This window comes from Myxocyprinus asiaticus, chromosome 3 (genome assembly GCF_019703515.2).
Source record: "Myxocyprinus asiaticus isolate MX2 ecotype Aquarium Trade chromosome 3, UBuf_Myxa_2, whole genome shotgun sequence".
NCBI classification, from domain to species: domain Eukaryota; kingdom Metazoa; phylum Chordata; class Actinopteri; order Cypriniformes; family Catostomidae; genus Myxocyprinus; species Myxocyprinus asiaticus.
In genome coordinates this window covers 43849296-43870384 of record NC_059346.1, presented here as the reverse complement: position 1 = coordinate 43870384, position 21089 = coordinate 43849296, and the positions used below count along the sequence as shown (strand labels likewise).

General features: G+C 37.8%; 1 protein-coding gene across 1 annotated transcript; it reads left to right on the top strand.

The window, feature by feature from the left end:
• On the top strand, positions 1-20674 carry ccdc180 (coiled-coil domain containing 180). The gene is made up of 37 exons (XM_051666170.1): positions 1-60; positions 254-384; positions 479-567; positions 2039-2148; positions 2311-2439; positions 2543-2653; positions 2741-2836; positions 2920-3083; positions 3170-3289; positions 3390-3469; positions 3584-3672; positions 3769-3888; positions 4081-4254; positions 5012-5127; positions 5278-5404; positions 5499-5553; positions 6295-6419; positions 6494-6681; positions 9235-9410; positions 9523-9703; positions 9990-10136; positions 10239-10383; positions 10522-10638; positions 10744-10842; positions 11967-12053; positions 12191-12378; positions 13803-13870; positions 14045-14144; positions 14450-14530; positions 14618-14687; positions 14773-14917; positions 15816-15976; positions 17332-17469; positions 17549-17660; positions 17744-17849; positions 19693-19834; positions 20146-20674. Exons 1-37 carry the CDS (start codon positions 1-3, stop codon positions 20278-20280), a joined length of 4482 nt encoding a protein of 1493 aa, XP_051522130.1. The 3' UTR covers positions 20281-20674.
• Positions 20675-21089: the final 415 nt, after the last annotated feature.

Sequence of the window (21089 nt, the reverse complement as noted above, 5' to 3'; positions counted from 1 at the left end):
ATGGCCGATACGCGTGTGGTTCCCAGTGGAAAAGTTTACAGGCAAATGTTTGACGCCCAGGTAATAGGCTAACGTTAACTTTAATCATGTTGTCATCCGAATGACGAATGTCTTTTGCACGTTTATGAAATCAGTAAGTTTTACTTGTAATGTTACGCATGATCGTCAGGGTTCAAAGACGATTACTGTATTGCTCAGTGTGCTGAGTCACATATTATAGCTTGTTGATTCGTGCAGTATTGTTTGTGGTCAGGTTCAGTTGTCTCTGGCTCTTTATGACTCTCGGAGGAAGCGTGTGTCAGATGAGAGTGTGTATTTGCTCCGTGGAGAAGCTGCAGACTCTGCATCACAGCAGCTGAACGGAGCCATCAACATCTCCACACGGTATAAAAGTGAATTACTATCGAAATATATTTTATATAGTTTCAGATTTGATTAAAAAGTTTTTACCCTCAATAAAAGTTACTCTGTTTGATAGGAACCAGCTATTTTCGAGCACTAGACGTGCAAAGAGAAATGAGGACCAGGATGATTATGAGGAGATTTGGGGTCTACCAGACAGTGTTGGTGAGCCATCATCTCAGGGATGCATGCCAAGTCTTTTCTTTTCCTTCCCCTTCTTTTCTTTTCTTTTATATAAATTATAAATGATAAAATTATATTTTATATTTTTATACAAATAAAAAAGGATATGTTTGTTTCATCAATTAACATATTTTATAATTTTATAAAGCTCTACACTCACGCAAAATAAAAAATTTCTAATGACTAAAAAAAAACAAAAAAAAAACACCAAACATTCATTCAAAGATTAGTTATCTTCTTTGCGTTTAATTGCCTGAACTCACCAAGCTTGTACAAAGTTCAGCATCTTTTGTAAATTCATGGAAAAACAAATCCGGACGATTTCTATTTAGAATTTGTACAAATAGGAACACTGTAGTGGCACTAGTTATTACAGTTCTTCCTGATCGCCGCCATAGTTTACCTAACTATGACGACTTCCGCTTCTCGAACGCGGAAGTGTGAAAAGGGTCCATTAAACTGAATGGGAGAAATTGGAACACCCAACGGTCAACGGATATAGAATGGAAGTCCTGCTTTACAGGTAAAAAAGCCAATCACCTTTTAGATACAGACATCGCCTGTCAATCAACTTGAGAACGCACATGCACATTAGCTATACAAGCCAAGAAAACTGCGTTTTTGTGCATAATCTGAGGTAAAGAAGCAAACTTTATGATGTCAGTGTTGTCAGATTTTACTGCTGATCTGAAATATGTTCTTTGATTGAGATTTTTCTCCCCAGTTTGGAATGCCCAGTTCCCAATGTGCTCTAAATCCTCGTGGTGGCATAGTGACTCGCCTCAATCCGGGTGGCGGAGGACTAATCTCAGTTGCCTCCATGTCTGAGACTGTCAACCCGTGCATCTTTTCATGTGGCTTGTTGAGCGCGTTACCGCGGAGACGTAGCACGTGTGGAGGCTTCATGCTATTCTCCATGGCATCAACCCACCACGCGCCCCACTGAGAGCGAGAACCACACATTATACTGACCACGAGGAGGTTACCCCATGTGACTCTTCCCTCCCTAGCAACTGGGCCAATTTGGTTGCATAGGAGACTTGGCTGGAGTCACTCAGCACGCCCTGGATTCAAACTCGTGACTCCAGGGGTGGTAGTCAGCTTCAATACTCGCTGAGCTACCCAGGCCCCGCTTTTAATTGTAATTTTGACCAACCATTTTGGACATTTCAGTCTTTCCCCATTCAAGTAGATAGAAGCTGCACTTTCATTACTGAAAATTGCCTCCCGGGAGTGTTCCAAAAATGTCTGCCAGTGGACTGACATGCTAGAAAGACTTTGGCTTGATGGACATAATGGCTTTATGAAATCTTTAAAAAACAAGCTAAATTTAAAGCTAATGTTATAAATTAAAGGGAAGTCATGTCTAAAAACAAGACTGCATTGACATGTATTCCCAAAAGTCAACCTATTGTGATTTATGATGTCAGTATGTGCCATGTTTTGTCCATAGTTCCAGAGAAAAACAACTCGGACATCATTAATCGCCTTACGGAGAAAAGGGGAAGGGATCATAATGAAGCTGTTTCTCTGTTGCAAAGAGACCTCTCCAGCCTCAGTGTGGTAAACACACATGCCAAATACTACATGAAGTGCCTACAATATGCATATAAATATTTATGTAAACCCCAATTCAGTTATATGTACAAATCAGTGTGTTACTGATACTGATAAGCTCTCTTAAAGGTGTCTGATATTGTCGCTTACACTTGTTTTCTGCATTAGGATTTTGAACCGTTGTTTAGACAGACAGGAGAGGATATCCTGCTCAGATTGTCAGAGAATGATGACAGTATTGATAGACTTATGCAGAGAATTGAATATGTCTCAGATTTGACCACACACAGCTATCAGGTGAGGACCAGTTAATCATTTAAAGAGCTCTGAAATACATTGTTGCAAGTAAACAAGCTTAAGATCACTGAGGTGTGATTTACATGTTTATATGCCTTAATAGGACATGCATGAGATCTGGGATCAAGTCTACCATGAATCCACCTTGAAGAGAAAATGGATAAAAGAGCTAGATGAGATATATGCCAAATATGAATCTGAGAGAAAAGCAATGGTATGTGGTCAGTATCATGATTATGTAAAGCACATGCTCCCACAGTCAATATATTAGTGTGATGTTTATTTGTTCCACTCTTTCTAGATTTCAGCATTACTGAGAAAGTACACCACAAAACTAGAGAAAATCAGTCATTTGATGCCATGTGATGTCCACAGACTGATTGATAATGAAGCCATGGTAGTATATATTTTTTTTATAACATAGACATATTACATTTAAATTAATAAATTCATCAAAAGCTGAGTTCACGTTCTCCACAGATGATAAACCAAGCTCTGTTGGCAAATCGGCGTGCTTTGGCCAAACTGTGTTTGAATTTGATGGAGAAACATTTGCAGACGGAAGTTTCCCAAAGGTTGAGATGGGAGGATAAGCTTCAGGACTGGAAAAGAATAAAACTTCTTGATGCAGTCAACCGTTTTAAGTATGTCTGATTATAGAAAGTAAAAAATAGCATGCTAAAAATAAGTAAAAAATGGGAAATTGATTACATATATATTCTACCTGCAGAGACTTTATGAACAGCCCATGTATCCAAAACCCTAAAAACGTTCAAGATACTCTGAACACACTGAAATCAGATCAGAAAACACTTAGTGAGCAACGCATCCAACTACTAGAGACTCTTAGGTGAGAAACCAAACACCAGTTATTCTAGTCTTGAACTCTTTTCTCAGTGAATGTTAGTTCTTAATACTCCTTTTACTCACATTTGCTCCCCCATATCAAGAGACTTGACACCTCCAAGAATCTCAAAGTCATCTGTTGCAGAGTGGTATTCATCTCTTTCTGTCATCAATGAGCAAATAGGTGAGCAAATGCTGTGCAAAGCTGACAGTAGCATTCATTTCAGTAATACAATACATTTATGCATGCTCAGTTATTGCATTTTTATGAATTCATTGCTGTATTCCTTTTCTTTAGATAGTATTTATGTCAATACAATGCCAAAACTGCACAAAAACTATGAAGATAACTGGCAGGACTGTTTAGCAGAGGTTGAGCACTTCAAGGTGAAATATATATCGTGCTTTATCATACTATGTCAGACTCTGGATTGACAAATCACAACAGAAATACTAGAATATTCTCCACTCTCTTACACACAGACAGAAATTTCCACATACGGATTCACCTCAGACGAGATAAAGAATATTGTCAACATGGAGATATTACCTCTCATTGGCCAGTGCCAGTTACGTACAGAGGACTATTTGGCAAAAGTTGATGTAAGTTTTGTTTGTCGGTTATGTTTTTTCAGTTAAAATCTCTGGAATGAAATGAATATGTCTCTCTACATCTTCTCTCAAGGAAAATAACCCCGTAACTTCAAAATTTAGGATGAACTGCATCTTCAGATGATTTTTATCGATTTATGTCAGAACTCTTTTGTCATATTGTGTATTTTAACCTTTTTACAGAAAGCTTTTGAGAGTTTGGCCAAAACTGCAACTCATGAGAGCAAATGCTTATTCAAGTTTTTCCACGGGGCAGCTCAAGTATGGGAGAACCACTGTGCAGGTCTGCTGAACCGAGAACAGCAGCTACAGCGTTTACTAGAGGCCATTAGCGAAGTCCACGACCAAGAGAACCAGGCAAGATTGTCTTAAATGTATAGTTCACCCAAAAATGGAAATTCTCTCATCATTTGCTCACCCTCATGCCATCCCAGATGTGTATGACTTTCTTTCTTCTGCAGAAAACAAACAAAGATTTTTAGAAAAATATTTCAGCTCTGTAGGTCCTTTTAATGCAAGTGAGTGGTGGCCAGAACTTTGAAGTTCCAAAAATGACAAAGGCAGCATAAAAGTAATCCATATGACTCCAGAGGTTTAATATACATCTTCTTTCACTTTCAGAATGTAAAAGAATGTGAAAGTGAAAGTAGAGATTTATAGTAATAAAGGTCTTAAATAATGATCTGTTTCTCACACACACCTATTATATCACTTCTGAAGACATGGATTTAACCACTGGAGTCATATGGTTTACTTGCAAGCTGCCTTTGTGATTTTTGGAGCTTGAAATGTCTGGTCAGCATTCACTTGCATTTTATTGACCTACAGAACTGAGATATTCTTCTAAAAATCTTCGTTCTGCAGAAGAAAGAAATGTATACACATCTGGGATGGCATGAGGGTGAGTAAATGATGAGAGAATTTTCATTTTTGGGTGAAGTATCCCTTTATTTGTTTTATGCAGTACTTACAAAGTTTCAAGAACTTTCTAGATGTGTTAATGTTATAGCCATAGTCTCAATCATATTATTTGTAGAACTAATATTTTTTACCATTTCAATCCTTGAAATATTTGTTGAATATGAAAATGAGCTGTCTTTGTCTCACATGGCAGAGCAAAGAGGCCCAGCTGGATATGATGATGGACAAACTCAGACAGGAAAGCTCAGAGGAAGCTCTGAAAGCCTCTTTAGAGAAGATACTAACCTATTTGGAAGAGTTTGAGAATGGGTAACAACACACATTATTTTTTATATTTCTTTAGATTTTATAACCCTTTACTGCATCATGTTGTCCATTTCTCCACAAAATAATTAAGAAATATTAGTAATTTTTGCATAAATGTTTTTGCTGCATTATGCCCTGTTTGTGATCTTTAAGGTATTTGAACATCTATAAGGAGGAAGTTGAAACTGTGGAGAGTTACCCTTCTACACTCCTGCAGGAATTACAAGCTTACAGCCTTTCTGTTAGCCAATTTTTTAATGTCAAAGAGGTTTATGGACAGGTACTGTACATATTCAACATCTCGATTTGTGGAAGAATTCGCCGTCAGTATAAGACAAGCACTGTTAAAGTTAATCTCTAATATTTTGCCACAGCACTCTGGGGAATTTTGCACTCTTTATCCTTCCCTCAAACTTGGTGAGATCAGAGGTAAACTTTTTCCACTATTTGGATTGTTCTGTTGCCTTATTGCTTAAAGGTATAGTTCACCCAAAAACAAAAATTCTCTCATGGCCAGACCTTTGATGCTCCAAAAAGCACATAAAGGCAGCTAGGGCCATTTCTGACCATTTTGGCACCCTAGGCGAGATCACTAATTGGCACCCGGGGGTAGCGATCTCATCCTGTCGGTTCGTGGTCTGGTCAGTGATGCCTAATTTGCCAGTGCCTAGAAACGGCCCTGAAGGCAGCATAAAAGTAATCCATAAGACACCTGTGGTTTAATATATCTTCTGAAGCAATGCAATTCCTTTGGGTGAGAAACAGATCAATATTTAAATATGTTTTTACTATAAATCTCCTTGTACTTTACTTGTTTCAGATTCTGAAAGTGAAAGTAAAAGTGGATATTTATAGTAAAAAAAGGACTTAAATATTGATCTTTGTCTCACCCACACCTATCATATTACTTCTGAAGACCACTGGAGTCTTATGGATTACTTTTATGCTGCCTTAATGTGCTTTTTGGACCTTCAAAGTTCTGGTCACCATTCACTTGCATTGTATGGACCTGCAGAGCTGAAATATTCTTCTAAAAATCTTTGTGTTCTGCAGAAGAAAGAAAGTCAAACACACCTGGGATGGCATGAAAGTGACTAAAAGATTAGAGAATTTTCATTTTTGGGTGAACTATCCCTTCAACTAATTCTATTTATTTTGGCATTCACTCAGGTCAAAGCATGACAGCCATTAAGTACGAAAGATTGAGGAAAGAAATTGAGATGAAACATAGAGATGTTCAAAAGGCACATTTCAACAATCTAGAAAGCTCAACATTCGCCTCATCCTGTACAATGGTAATGATGACACATACTTGCCCTCTGGTTGATTTGGTGTCTGACTAAATACTATAATTTCCTTTTTTTTCTAGGGAGACCAAGATTGCAAACCTCAAGTGTTTTCAGACAGTCAAACCAAAGAGACTCTCACTACTGCAAAAGGAAATGTGTACAACTGCAATGGCTTTCATACTACATGTGATGAGGATCAGGAGATGAGTCTTGTGGAAATGGAACTGGTATTGTACCCAAAGGCTCTCGTTGTTGAATTGCTAAAGGAGTAAGTGAATACAGAAATACTAGAAACAGTATGAGTAAATGAATATATCAGAATCAGACAACATTCAGGTACAGCCTATTTTAAGATTACGGAAGCTCTGCATCATCTTTTGCATTTTGGTAATGATGTATTGTGTTTGAAAAATGGATGGCTAGGCCTGATAAATAAATTAGGTTTACATGTATTCTCAAATGTCAGTATTCTAAGATGATGATAAGTTCGAGTGATGAAAATTTGCGATCTGAAATGAAAATGAAAAATTCCATGTTCTGTTACTTCTGCTTGCAGTTTTCCTTTCTTTGTTATTTAATTTTATTTAGTTTAATCTGCAGTGTTTTTTTTCCTATTTGCACTGGATTACTTATTAAAGAAAAAAATAATTGTATATATATATATATATATATATATATATATATATATATATATATATATATATATATATATATATATATATATATATATATATATATATACACCGATGAGCCAAAAAATTATGACCACCTGCCTAATATGCTGTTGGTCCTCAGCGTGCCACCAAAACACGGACTCTACAAGACCCCTGAAGGTGTCATGTGGTATCTGGCACCAAGATATTAGCAGTAGATCCTTCAAGTCCTGTAATTTGAGAGGTGGAGTCACCGTGGATTGGACTTGTTGGTCCAGCACATCCCACAGATGCTCAATAGGATTGAGATCTGGGGAATTTGGCCTGGGCAACATCTTGAACTCTTCATTATGTTCCTCAAACCCTTCCTGAACAATGTGTGCAGTGTGGCAGGGCGCATTATCCTGCTGAAAGAGGCCACTGCCATCAGGAAATACCACTGCCATGAAGGGGTGTACCTGGTCTGCAACGATGTTTAGGTAGGTGGCAAGTGAAAAACTGACATCCACATGAATGGCCAGACCCTGGGATTCCCAGCAGAACATTGCCCAGAGCATCACACTCCCTCCACCAGTTTGTCGTCTTCCCACAGTGCATCCTGGTGCCTTCACTTCCCCAGGTAAATGCTGCACATGTACATGGCCATCCACGTGATGTAAAAGAAAATGGGACTCATCGGACCAGACGACCTTCTTCCACTGCTCCAAGGTCCAGTTCTGATGTTTGCATGCCCATTGTTGGCACTTTCGACAGTGGACAGGGGTCATCATGGGCACATTGATCTGTCTGTGGCTACGCAGCCCCATACGCAGCAGGGTGCGATGCACTGTGTTGTGACATATTCCTCCTGTAACTTCATTAAAATCTTCTGTGACTTGTGCCACAGTAGAACTTCTGTTGGTTTGGACCAGACAGGATAGCCTTCATTGCCCTCGGGCATCAATGAGCCTTGGGCGCCCAACACCCTGTTGTCGGTTTGTGGTTTGTCCCTCCTCTGACCACTGTCGGTAGGTACTCACCACTGCTGACCGGGAGCACACCACAAGCCTTGCCGTTTCAAAGATGCTCTGACCCAGTCATCTCGCCATAACAATTTGGCCATTCTCAAAGTCGCACTGGTCTGTACTCCTGCCCATTTCTCCTGCATTCAACATGTTGACTACGAGAACTGATTGTTTACTTACTTCTTATCTATTACTTATCTAATCTACCCAGACCTTGATATGTGGCCTTGTTAGATGATCAACATTATTTGCTTCACCTGTGAGTGGTCATAATGTTTTCATAATGATGAGCCAAAACATTATGACCACTCACAGGTGAAGCAAATAATGTATAGATTTTACAGAGCGGTCATCTGAGTTACCGTAGACTTTGTCAGTTCGAACCAGTCTGGCCATTCTCTGTTGACCTCTCTCATCAATAAGGAATTTCCGTCCACAGAACTGCCCCTCACCGGATATTTTTTGTTTTTGGCACCATTCTGAGTAAACTCTAAAGACTTTTGTGCATGAAAATCCCAGGATATCAGCAGTTCCAGAAATACTCAAACCAGCCCATCTGGCACCAACAAACATGCCACAGTCCAAACCACTGAGATCACATTTTTTCAACATTCTGATGGTTGATGTGAACATTAACTGAAGCTCCTGACCTGTATCTGCATGATTTTATGCACTGCAGTGCTGCCACACGATTGGCTGATTAGATAATCGCATGGATGATTGTTGGTGCCAGACAGGCTGGTTTGAGTATTTCTGTAACTGCTGATCTCCTGGGAATTTCACGCACAATGATCTCTAGAATTGACTTCGAATGGTGCCAAAAACAAAAAACATCCAGTGAGCTGCAGTTCTGTGGACAGAAACGCCTTGTTGATGAGAGAGGTCAACAGAGAATGGCCAGACTGGTTCAAACTGTCAAAGTCTTCAGTAACTCAGATTACTGCTCTGTACAATTGTGGTGAGAAGAATAACATCTCAGAATGCTATTTTGAGATGTGGGTTGTCGCTGTTTTGGCAGCATGAGGGGGACCTACACAGTATTAGGCAGGTGGTTTTAATGTTGTGGCTGATCAGTGTGTGAGTGTGTGTGTGTGTATATATATATATATATATATATATATATATATATATATATATTTGCCATGTTGTGTTGCCCCATCACAGTGTGAGACAAAGATTTTTCAACCATCTGGAAGAGAGATTTCATGTAATTCTAACCAACACTATGACAGTTACGGAGGCAGAGAAGGAAAGACTAAAAGCTGAGCTGGATCTTCGTATCCAGCTTCACCAGTCTCGTGCCAAAAGAATTGAAATGGATGTTCACAATGTCAGAGCAGGTTTGTCTCCACTAAACATCCTTATTCATTTATTAATTTACATGTCGAAGAGTAAAATCTAAGGCAGTTTGTTTCAATCTGACATTGAGGAACTCTCTTCTTACTTGGGCAGCTGAACTGGAGCTTCATCGGGATCGTGTGGATCTACACTGCAAGGGTATACAGGATGTCCTGGGAGATTGCCGGACAGACTTTCAAGAGTTGCAGATCCAACAAAATAAGCTGATTGAAGACTTTCAAAAGCAAATCTACAGTACAGAAGATACTTTAACCCTTGCCACTAAATCTGAAACGTAAATGACTTTTTAGTTCCAAAATGATAGACAGCGTAATACAAGCAATAAATATAGTCTTTACAGCTTTAATTATCATTCAACCATGTGTGTACATGGGGGAATGAAATTGCGTTTCTCTACAGATCTTGGTGCTAACTTTTTATGCTAATTTAACTTTTCTTATGTGCAAGACTACATCATTTTACACAATATTATAAGACTATACAAATATGTGTAGTGATAGTGTTTCTCTATGTTGATGCTCTATACAGAATCTACTTATTCTGGCCATTTTTATTCACAGGATAGTTAAACTGTGTGCCTCACTGCAAGCCAACCTGGACAAGCACACCAGTGTCATCCAGGCATTACAGAGAGACTTAAGACAAAAGATGGAGTTCAAAATGGAGAGCCTGAGGGAAGCAAATGCTCAGACAATGAGATCTTTCAAGTAAGTATTGGATATTCTCTGTGTAAGTCATGATCCATGTTTACTTTGAATAAAAAAATCTAAAAGAACAATCTCATTCACACTTACTCTCTGCTCCACAAGATTGTTTTCTGAGGGGGGGAATTTTACACCCCAAGAAATTGAGGTCTTTCAGTCACATCTGGAAAAAATGGACAAGCGCATTGATTCTGCAGAGGGGGCCTTAATACAGGACATGGAAGGAAGAGAATCAAAGTGTCTGGAGCAGGTTTAGATTTTCAGCACCTGAATGATTCACTATGATCATACATAAAAAAATTAAAAAAAGATTGTTTTGACAGGAAGTTGTCACAGTAATAATGATTGCTAAACATGCTGGACTGATGGGGGTTCCATTTTTCCTCAGACTAAGGATACACTCAGGAAGTTTGAGGAAAAATGTCATTTTCTCACCACTGACCTGAAATTTATTGAAAAAATGCAACAAATCTTTTCCAACACACGAGTTCAGATCAAAGCAGAGGTATTATCAATGTTTCATTTACTCCTATTTCATTTTCTTCCCACTTTACTCATTCATACTCGGTTGTATCTGTGTTTATATCTGAATTTGCATCTCTGTTTACAGGCTTTGAAGAGTAACATGCAGAAAAAGAAGATTGATAGCATGTTGAGTAATTTAGAGGAAGTGATTGCTGAGTATGGCAAACCCAGTTTTGACAAGAAGGTAAATGCCCTAATATATTATTTGATTTACATACAATGGCATCAAAAGTATTTGGACACTTGACCCTTTTAGGCCACACTTAAAGATATAGTTGACCAAAAATGAAAATGTTTTCTCACTTTCATGCCATTCCAAAATATCTCAGCTCTGTTGGTCCATACAATGCATGTGAATGGTGACCAGACCTTTCAAGCTCAAAAAAATCACATAAAGGCAGCATAAAAGTAACCCGTATGACTCTAGTTGTTTAATATATGTCTTCTGAAGTGAAACAATCACTTTGGGTGAGAAACAGATCAATATTTAAAGACTTTTTACTATAAATCTCCACTTTCACTTTCAGAATGTGAATGTGAAAGTGGAGATTTATAGTAAAAAAGGACTTAAATATTGATCTGTTTCTCACCCAAAGTGATTGTTTCACTTCAGAAGACATATATTAAACAACTAGAGTCATACGGGTTACTTTTATGCTGCCTTTATGTGATTTTTTGAGCTTGAAAGGTCTGGTCACCAATCACATGCGTTGTATGGACCTACAGAGGTAAAATATTATTTTAAAAGTCTTTGTTTGTGTTCAGCAGAAGAAATTAAGTCATACAAATCTGGGATGGCATGAGGGTGAATAAATGATGAATTTTCATTTTTTTGGATAAACTATCCCTATAAAGATGCATACATTTCATTGCATTAGATCACAAAATATCAAAGCAATCAACAAACAAATTATGCCTTTTCTGGGCCATTTTTGCAATTACTTATAACTAACTTGTCCCAAGGTCATTTTTAGTTGGTGTATGAAGTCAGGTCCCTTTAAGTTCACACAGGTGCCCTAGCAGAGTGTACTTCATCACATTACCTATGGACATGTTCCACTAACATTTCACAACCAGAAAGTGTCTGAATATTTTTACCTTAATTTTGAGCAGTATATCATTTCAGACCTAACAAACTTCTTTTGTTTTGCTTGAAAAGAATGCTATATATTATTTTATCTAATGTAATAGCATTTTATACATTAAGTGTGCCTAAATGTGTCCAAATACTTTTTGGGGCTACTGTATGTATAATCTGCGCATATCATTATAACTGTAATGGTGTGCATTCTGCAATTTGTATTGTAGATTGTAACCATAGATGAGATAACCAGTTTAACAACTTCTCTGATGGAGGAACTAAAGAAGAGGTGTCAGTATCTTGACTGCTTTCTGGTAAGCCTTTCCACATTATAATACTACAGGAATATTTAAATTAAATTGGTATAAGCTGAGATATCATTGCTTTGATGATGATGATGATGATGATGATGATGATAATAATGGTGTTCTTATTTATTACATTTTTCAAGGACACCTCTATGGCTCACCCCTCGCCACAAGTTCCACTTCAGGGGGCTTTTGCGGTTGCAGCTCGCCCCAGATCCCGTAAACAGCATAAAACAGGCAGTCCAGATAGAGATGGCCTGCTCCAGCCTAGCCGCATTGGGGTGTCCTTCCTGGATGATGCGGCAGTAGGGGTTATCAAAGGTTTACTCAAGTTAGTGTCCCTTTCCTGTATTTAAAACTTTCACTGAGCAAAGAAAATATACAGTAATGACACCAGAGATCATCTCTAGGAACATTGATTTCCTTGCTGCTGCTGAGAAAGGAAAATACAAAAAGCAGATAATTAACCAATATTCTTAAACACAGATTTCTTACCTCCAAATAAGTGTCCTCATAAGTGTCTATGACCATGTTAATCTATTGTTTATGGCCAGTGTCAAGGGTTTATTCAGTAATAAAATACTATTTGTTGCTCAAATGGCAAGCATACGTACTACTACATTCTAGTTACAGTAACTTAAGGGGAAAGTTCACCAAAATCATTTACTCACCCTCATGGCCTCCCAGATGTGGATGACTTTCTTTCTTCTGCTGAACACAAACAAAGATTCTTAGAAAAATATCTCAGTTCTGTTGGTCCATACAATGCAAGTGAATGGTGACCAGAACTATGAAGGTCAAAAAAGCACATAAAGGCATCATAAAAGTAATCCATACGACTCCAGTGGTTAAATCCATCTCTTTCGAAGCGATATGATACTTTAAATATTTTAAATCTCCACTTTAACTTTCACATTCACATTCTTCTCCTTTTGTTTTTGGTGATTCACATTCTTTGTGCAGATCACTACCTACTGGCAGGGAGGAGAATTTATAGTAAAAAAAAGGACTTAAATATTGATGTTTCTCATCCACACCTATCCTATCACTTGCATTATATGGACCTACAGAGCTGAGATATTCTTCTTAAAATCTTTGTAGAAGAAAGAAAGTCATCCACATCTGGTATGGCATGAGGGTGAGTAAATGATGAGAGAATTTTCATTTTTGAAACTGAAAATTTTGTTGAAACTGAAAATTTTGAAAATGTACTCACCCTCATGCTGTTCCAAACCCATTTGACTTTCTTTCTCATGCACTCATGAATGCACAGGGACGTCAAATTTTCACTGAAAAAGGACATACACTTCTGAAGGCATACGATAGGTTATTGTAAGAAATAACCAGAAGACTTGGAATATGATGCAGTAGCCACACGGACTGTTTTTATGATACGTTTAAATCCTTTTTTAAGCTGTAAAGTGAGGCACTATCCACTAACATTGTATATACCAGTAAATTCATTAAAACATCTCCCTTTGTATTTCACATATAAAATAAAGTCATATGGGTTTGGAACGGGTTTAACCCTTTAAAAATGTTACAAAATGCTAATATTTTGGGGAAGCAGATAATCTCATTGAAAAAGTTGCTCACATTCTTCCGTATCATTAGTTATTCTTTTGTAGGCAGCTATTTGCACATAATGGCAATGCCCACTAACAGGAACATAGGACTTCTAGGTAAAATAAACTGGAGAAATTAGGAAATAATCTACTTCTCATGGCATACACAATGTCTGTTTCCTCTGAACAGGATAGGCAAACCTCAAGACTTTGGGGAAATACACTTTGACTTAAGAGAGAGACATTCTGCTGCAACAGGTTGGATTGTTTACTATATACCCATAATGACACTGAGATTTGAGATTTTGTCTAGATTAGTAGTCTCAATTTTGGGACATGTGCTCCAGACATGTCAAGTGTTTGTTTAAAGATCTATAAAGCTCAATAAAATGTTATAATTGCACTATAATTGTCTACCTGTTGTGCCTTCAGCAAAGTTCAACTCTCCTGCTGGATCAGCTCAGAGGTCAGGAAAGAGCCCCAGTCAGTCTGGAATGGAAATTCTGCACAGAAAGTCAGTGGAGTCAATAAGGTTTGACATTTCAAATATGACAGCAAACGAGAAGGAAATGTTTGCATTTAGGACTGTTAGAGAAGTGGCTTTGTCTTTCATTTGGTAGTGTGATTATAATATATTCAATATGCTGAACTGAATAGTGCGCATTCTATTTTTATGAATGCATAAAATATGAGCTGTTAATACATTTGCATATTTTTCAGTAGGAAACATTCAGTGATCATGAGGAATGGATATCTATGACACAAAATGGTCTAGTTTAGGAAACATAAAATGTACATTTTTGTGAGATATCTTGTATGTGATTGATATGTCAACAGTGTAAGGAGGTTAACCAAACCAAACCGTTTCGATAAGAGGTTCCAGGCTTTTGGCTCGAAACCCGAAGAGCAGCATGACAAGTCAGTGCAAACATCCACTCTAGCTGTTATTTTTCTGCAATATTTTACTGGCATGCTAATTCCATTCAATTTGAAAACATTCCTCAGTGTTCCCTTCAAAGCCTCAATCACCAGTGTTCTGTGGAAAGCCAATGATATTCTCCTCTTTGTGGCTGAGGTACTATGAAAAAATATTTACACAATCAGCCTTGTTCTCAAATGAGTTGATTCTAGATTGCGTTACTGATCTATGTTACCACCAGGAGTTCTATAAGAGGAAAGAGCGCCGCCCTATCGTTCGTCCTCAGCAACTGCAGGAAACATTTGAACAGTGTGCAGAGGAGATAAACAAAAGGCTTCTCATCTATCAAAGCCAGTCACATGATTACCACAACAACTGCCTGCAAGGTTGACAGTTAAAATATTTCAAATGACACAAGAATGTTTATAATAAAGGTGAAGTGTGTAATTTCTGCGTCACCGAACGAAACTGCAAAGTTAATGACTGTTTTCAAACAGGTTTCCCGAACACTCTTCCCATCGTTCATTGGTCGTACGAACGGAGAGTCCAACCCCAAACTCGTGCCATTGGTTGAGTCGAAGTTGCTATGTTGGGCTGTTTTGGGATGCTCAAATAAACAGAGCACTGTTTTGATGGCACTACAGAGTCACAGTGTTTACACCCTTTGAAGGAATGAGCCCAAAAATGGCTAACTTGTAGTTGTCTCTGCATATTAAGCTGGAATAGGATAAAGTATTTTAACAATTGAAAAAAATTACACACGTCACCTTCCGTTATGTTTCAGAATGAGTTGAGAGCTCTTGATTTTATAGCAGACATTAATAACAATGAGCATGTTTACATGCACTTTCTTACACTGATGATGCTTAATAAGCCGACAATGTAAACATATTAAATGGATTTCCTTTATCTGTGTAAGGTCATAAATGGCTTAAGAATAACCCGATCGATACGGGTAGATTTTTGCCCAGTACCCCGCTTTCAAGTTGCATAAACACCGTTCTTCCCGGCTTATCTGATGTACGAACATGTTGTACGCATGCCTCTTCATGGTGTGACGTCAAAAGCAGAGAATAACTTGATTATTTCAGATGTCATGTAACGTGGTTGTCTTGCTTTGTCAGATTTTTTAAATAAGTTGATTTTTGGGAGTTATCAGTGTATTGGTGTACATGTAAACAGGCTCAATAACAGAGGTCAGATTATAAAACCTGTGTTGCTTCAACATAACATGGTTTTAGACAACATAAGATACTGTATCATGACACTGTCCTCTCTGCTTAGAATTCCAGCTGCAATTGAAGGCCATTGAGGAGTTTCTATCCACCATTGGGGAGATACTTCTCTCTAAACTAAGGGATCAATATCTCGAGGACCTGACGCAAAGCAAGATGCAAATTCAACACCGGTTTGAACTAGTTCAGCAACAGTGTGAACAACAGAGGGTATGTGAACAAATGCAGAACAATGATTAGGGCAGAGGAAATGATCCTATCATCACCCAGCTAACTTCCTCCCATGTATGCAGACTGGGGGAAAAACCCATTTAACTGGAATGATGCAATGTTGCATCAACCTCAAAAAATGTATGCATAATATTGCACTCATACAGTGGTCCTCAGAAATATTTGGATAATTCAACCACATAAAAAACCTAAAACTAAATGAAAATGAAAAATCTTGCCTTGACAACTAACTAAAATAAAACCAAAAACACGCAAAAACTATATTTAGTTTTCGTTTCATTTTTCCGTGCAAAATTATTTGAATGTCAAGGAGCAATATGAACTCATCTGCAGTTTTGAACCGTCAGATCTAGCACCACAACAATAGGTGGAGGTGTTCGGTGCCACGCCTACTCTGTGTCTTCAAAAAGTGCAAGCTGTGTTTAACCAAGTATACTGTTGTAAGAAAGCAAATGAATGCTGTGTGTGAGTACTTTGAATATGACACAGTGACTCCAAAAAGCAAATGCATGTGTCACACAATACTATCTGTGGCACTGAAATAAATTCTAATTAAAATAATAATAAAAAAACACATTCTCAAAAGTACAAGCAGAGATTGGGGACCATCATTGGTCTTTTTTGTTTTGATTTTCTCCCAGTTTTTTTTAAATTGCCATGTTATTTTATGTTATTTTTGTTCCTTATTTGGCAGTAATTGGAAATACATTTATCCCAGTAGGAAGTGAGCATGTTGCACTGCTTCTGTATACAATAGATAATATTCTGATTAAACCTGTATATTGCATAATTATTACACTATCTCTGTTAAAGAAATAAACCATTTTAGTAAGTTTAACAAATAGTTAAGTGTGCCATAAATTAAGTTTTATTCCATTTTCACTGTCAGCTGAAGTACTTCATACATCAGTCAATCCCTAAAACTAAAATTACTCAAACTGAAATAAATAAATAAATAATCATAATAACTAAATAGAAATATTTTTTATTTAATAAAAAAAAAAAAAAAAAAAAAAAAAAATACTAAAACTGAAATTCAAACAAAAATTTAAAATAATAAAAAAAAAAAAAATAAAAAAATAAAAATACTACAATAACACTGTTTTAAGTGGAACTGACTGCATACATCCACTAAAAATGACCTTGGGACCAGTTAGATAAAAGTAAGTGAAAAAATGACCAAGAATAGGGAGGTTAATTTTTGCAAATGTCACATGGTTTGATATTTTGTGTCTAATACAATGCCTTTTTTATTTATTTTAAAGTATCCAGTCCTAGCAATTTCATAAATAATATTCTACTGATGTTTGCTGTTTTCTGCCTTGTTTTCAAAGAAAGAGCACAGTAATCAGTTGAAAGTGCGTCTGAGCCACCCAGCCTGTGAGAGAGAACTTGAGCAGCTGATGTTGGCTGAGGATGAGAGACAGAAAAAGCAAAGACAATCTATCCACAATACCAGACAGGAAGTTCAGGTATCTGCTGCTCTACTTTGGTTATTTTTGCTGTAAAAGAAACACAGTGAATTACACTTGGTCCTCTTGTTTTGGACAGGTCTCTGTCCACAAAAACGCAGAAGAATTTGTCACTGCTCTTGCCAGGTTGGCTGAGGCCTTGCTCTTCCAGTTAGACAACCTTATCACTATCCATGAGGTTCAAGCGGGGCGTAAGTGGAACTAGTGTTATGGAGATGATGCCAAAGTATAAGTTTGAAATGAAAATTGACTTGAATGTCTTTTGGAAAAGCAGAAGCTGAACAAAAGAGGGAGAATATTACTACACTCATCCGCCAGAAACAAGCAGACTTTTTGCAGGAAGAAGAGAAGCGCAATACTCTAATACAGAGAAATGGCAGGTGTGGAAAATACTGTATATACAGTGGCAAGAAAACGTACGTGAACCCTTTGGAATTAGCTGGTTTTCTGCGTTAATTGGTCTAAAATGTGATCTCATCTTCATCAAAGTCACAAGTATAGATAAACACAATGGTGCTTAAGCAACAAACAACCAATTATAATCTTTCAAGTCTTTATGGAACACATACCATGGATAAAGTAAGTGAACCCTTGGATTTAAAACTGGTCGATCCTCCTTAGGCAGCAATAATCTCATCCAAGCATTTCTAATAGCTGCGGATTAAACCTGCACAATGTTCAGAAGGAATTTTGGACCATTCTTCCTTACAGAGCTGCTTCAGCTCAGACATATTCTTATGATGTCTGGAGTGAACGGCTCTATTGAGGTCATTCCACAGCATCTCTATTGGGTTAAGGTCTGGGCTCTGACTGAGCCACTCCAAAAGGTGGATTTTCTGTTACTGAAGCCATTCTTTAGTGGATTAACTTTGATGTTTTGGGTCATTGTCCTGCTGCATCACTCAACTTCTACTGAGCTTTAGCTGGCGCACAGCCACCCTGACATTATCCTGTAGGATATCTTGATAAACTTGGGAATTCATTTTTCCCTCGATGATGGCAAGCAGTCCATGCCCCGAAGCAGCAAAGCATCCCCAAATCATGATGCTCCCTCCACATTACTTCACCGTTGGGATGATGTTTTCATGTTGGTATGTGGTGTCCTTTTTACACCATATGTAGTGCTGCATGTTCTTCCCAAACAACTCAGTCTTAGTTTCATCAGTCCACAAAACATTTTGCCAGTTGTGTTATGGAGTGTTAAGATGGTCTTTGGCAAACTTTAGGCATGCTGCATTGTTTTTGTTGGAAAGCAGGATCTTCCTTTGTGGTGTTTGACACCATGTCTGTTTAATGTTTTCTGTATAGTAGAATCATGAACAGAGATGTTAACAAGTTCCAATGATTCCTTCAATTGTTTAGCTGTCACTCTAGGGGTCTTTTTACCTCATTGAGCATTCTGTGGTGTGCCCTTTGAGTCATCTTGGCTGGACGGCCACTTCTAGGGACAGTAGCCAAAATACTAGATCGTCTCCATTTATAGACAATTTGTCTAACTGTGGACAGATGAATATCTAACCTCTTCAAGATAACTTTGTAACTCTTTCCAGCTTCATGCAAAGCAACAATTCTTGATCGTAGGTCTTCTGAGATCTCTTTTTTGCGAGGCATGGTCAACGTCAGCAGATGCTTTTTGTGAATAGCAAACTCAAAATGTTTTAATGTTTTTTTATGTCAAAGTAGCTCTAACCCACACCTCCAATCTCGTTTCATTAATTGGATTCCAGGTTTGCTAACTTCTTACTCTAATTAGCTTTTGTTGTTAGTTAAAACGTATTGTGTTAGTTTATTATTGTAAGATAGATGAAGATCAAACCAGATTTTAAGGTAAATGTATACATAATGCAGGTAATTACAAAGGGTTCACATACTCAGGAATATTCAAGGAAATATCTTTCAAGCACCACTGGTGCTTTTTCCTTGAACATTAAAGGGATAGTTCAAACGAAAATGAAAATTCTGACATCATTTACTAACCCTCATTTTGTTCCAAACCCGCATGACTTTCTTTGTTCCACTAAACAAATACAAGTTAGGCAAAATGTTAGTCTCAGTCACCATTTACTTTCAATACAAGGACAGCAAATAGTGACTGAGGCGGTAACATAATTTTCATCTTTGGGTGAACTATCCCTTTAATAGTGGAAAATGATTGTGAATGTTGAATGATGTAGTGTTGATATTTGTATATGTTAAATGCTGAACTGCAATGGTTTTTTGTAGAACATGGTCAGGCATTTGTTACTTTGGATCCACTGATGAACGGTCTTTTAATAAACAATCACGAGAAACGGCCATCATCACAACTGCTAAAACCACACTAGGACACATTAGGACAATTGAGGTGCGAGATGCAGTGCATGAGGTAAGATACTTCATTTAAAATGAGTTAATGAACTTCTAAACAATTTGTTCCAGAGTAAATTGGTTTAGACATGCCTGATCAGCGCAACAGTATAAAAATACAACCCCCATAAATATAAGCCTTATTTACTAGTGTTACCAACAATAGCTTAAACAAGAAGCTTTTTAGAGCTACAAAAAGCTTAAATTAGTTTGCAGCAGGTGGCTAGCTTATCCATTCAAAAGTCTGTAAGCTTAATGTTAGAGCATAGAACTGGTAAAACAACATAAGATGCATGTCATGCTAGTGTCATTGTGTTTATGTGCCCCCAGCACTATGGCCAGAGGGTCCAGGAGGAGCTGGAGAGAGCAGACCGAGAGTGTAAAGCTCAGGAGAAACAACTGCAGCAGTGGCACGATCACTGGCAGAACCAGCTGAAAACTCTTGCTTCACTCAGCTCTGAGTGACACTTACAAACAGTGACATTCTGGACAGCAACTTGAGGCATCAAACATCCTTAAGGGAAAAGGGACACTATGAGGTGTCAATGGATCATATGTGAACAGCTGAATCACTGAACAGGTTTCCCTGTGGTCATCGCAGTCAAAAAGACCAATTGGAACAATTACATACTTAACTTGAATAACAAAGTGTATTCTATACTCTTCAGGTTTCATTGATTAGTGTTGTGCATGGATTAATACTAAAAAAAAAAATTGCAAATTCATTCAACGTAAGTTATTAGTGTAACAAGTCCCTAAAACAATAATACAATAAAACTGTCATAGAAACAGCATAACATGTAAACATAAGAGCATGATAAATTGAGCACTAAAATAGTGATTAACAGTCCCTTTGGGTTTACGAGTCTTAAGCAGCATGTGTTCTCATTGTAGAGAATTTTTAAAATGTTATCACGTTTGGGTACAAGATGCTAGGAATTTTGCTTCACGGTTCTCTGGAACTCCCCACCACCGAAGGCCATGACTTTAGCTTTCATTTCATCATACAAGGACGGAAGGTCCCGTTCTTCCAGAAACCATAGGGACATTTTGGTGTCAGCGTCTTCATAGGAGAATATCCCAGCTGTCTCTCCAGCACAGTGCAGCTAGCTCATCTGGCGTTAACACTGGCTGACCATAAGTGAGAGGACACAAGTTACAGGAGGACACATATATTGAACAAAGGACTGCCAAAATAACACCACCAAAGGCTTTCTGTTGAGCAGGGGATCTGAGAAACCACATCATATAAAGACATAGCCAGGAGAGATTTT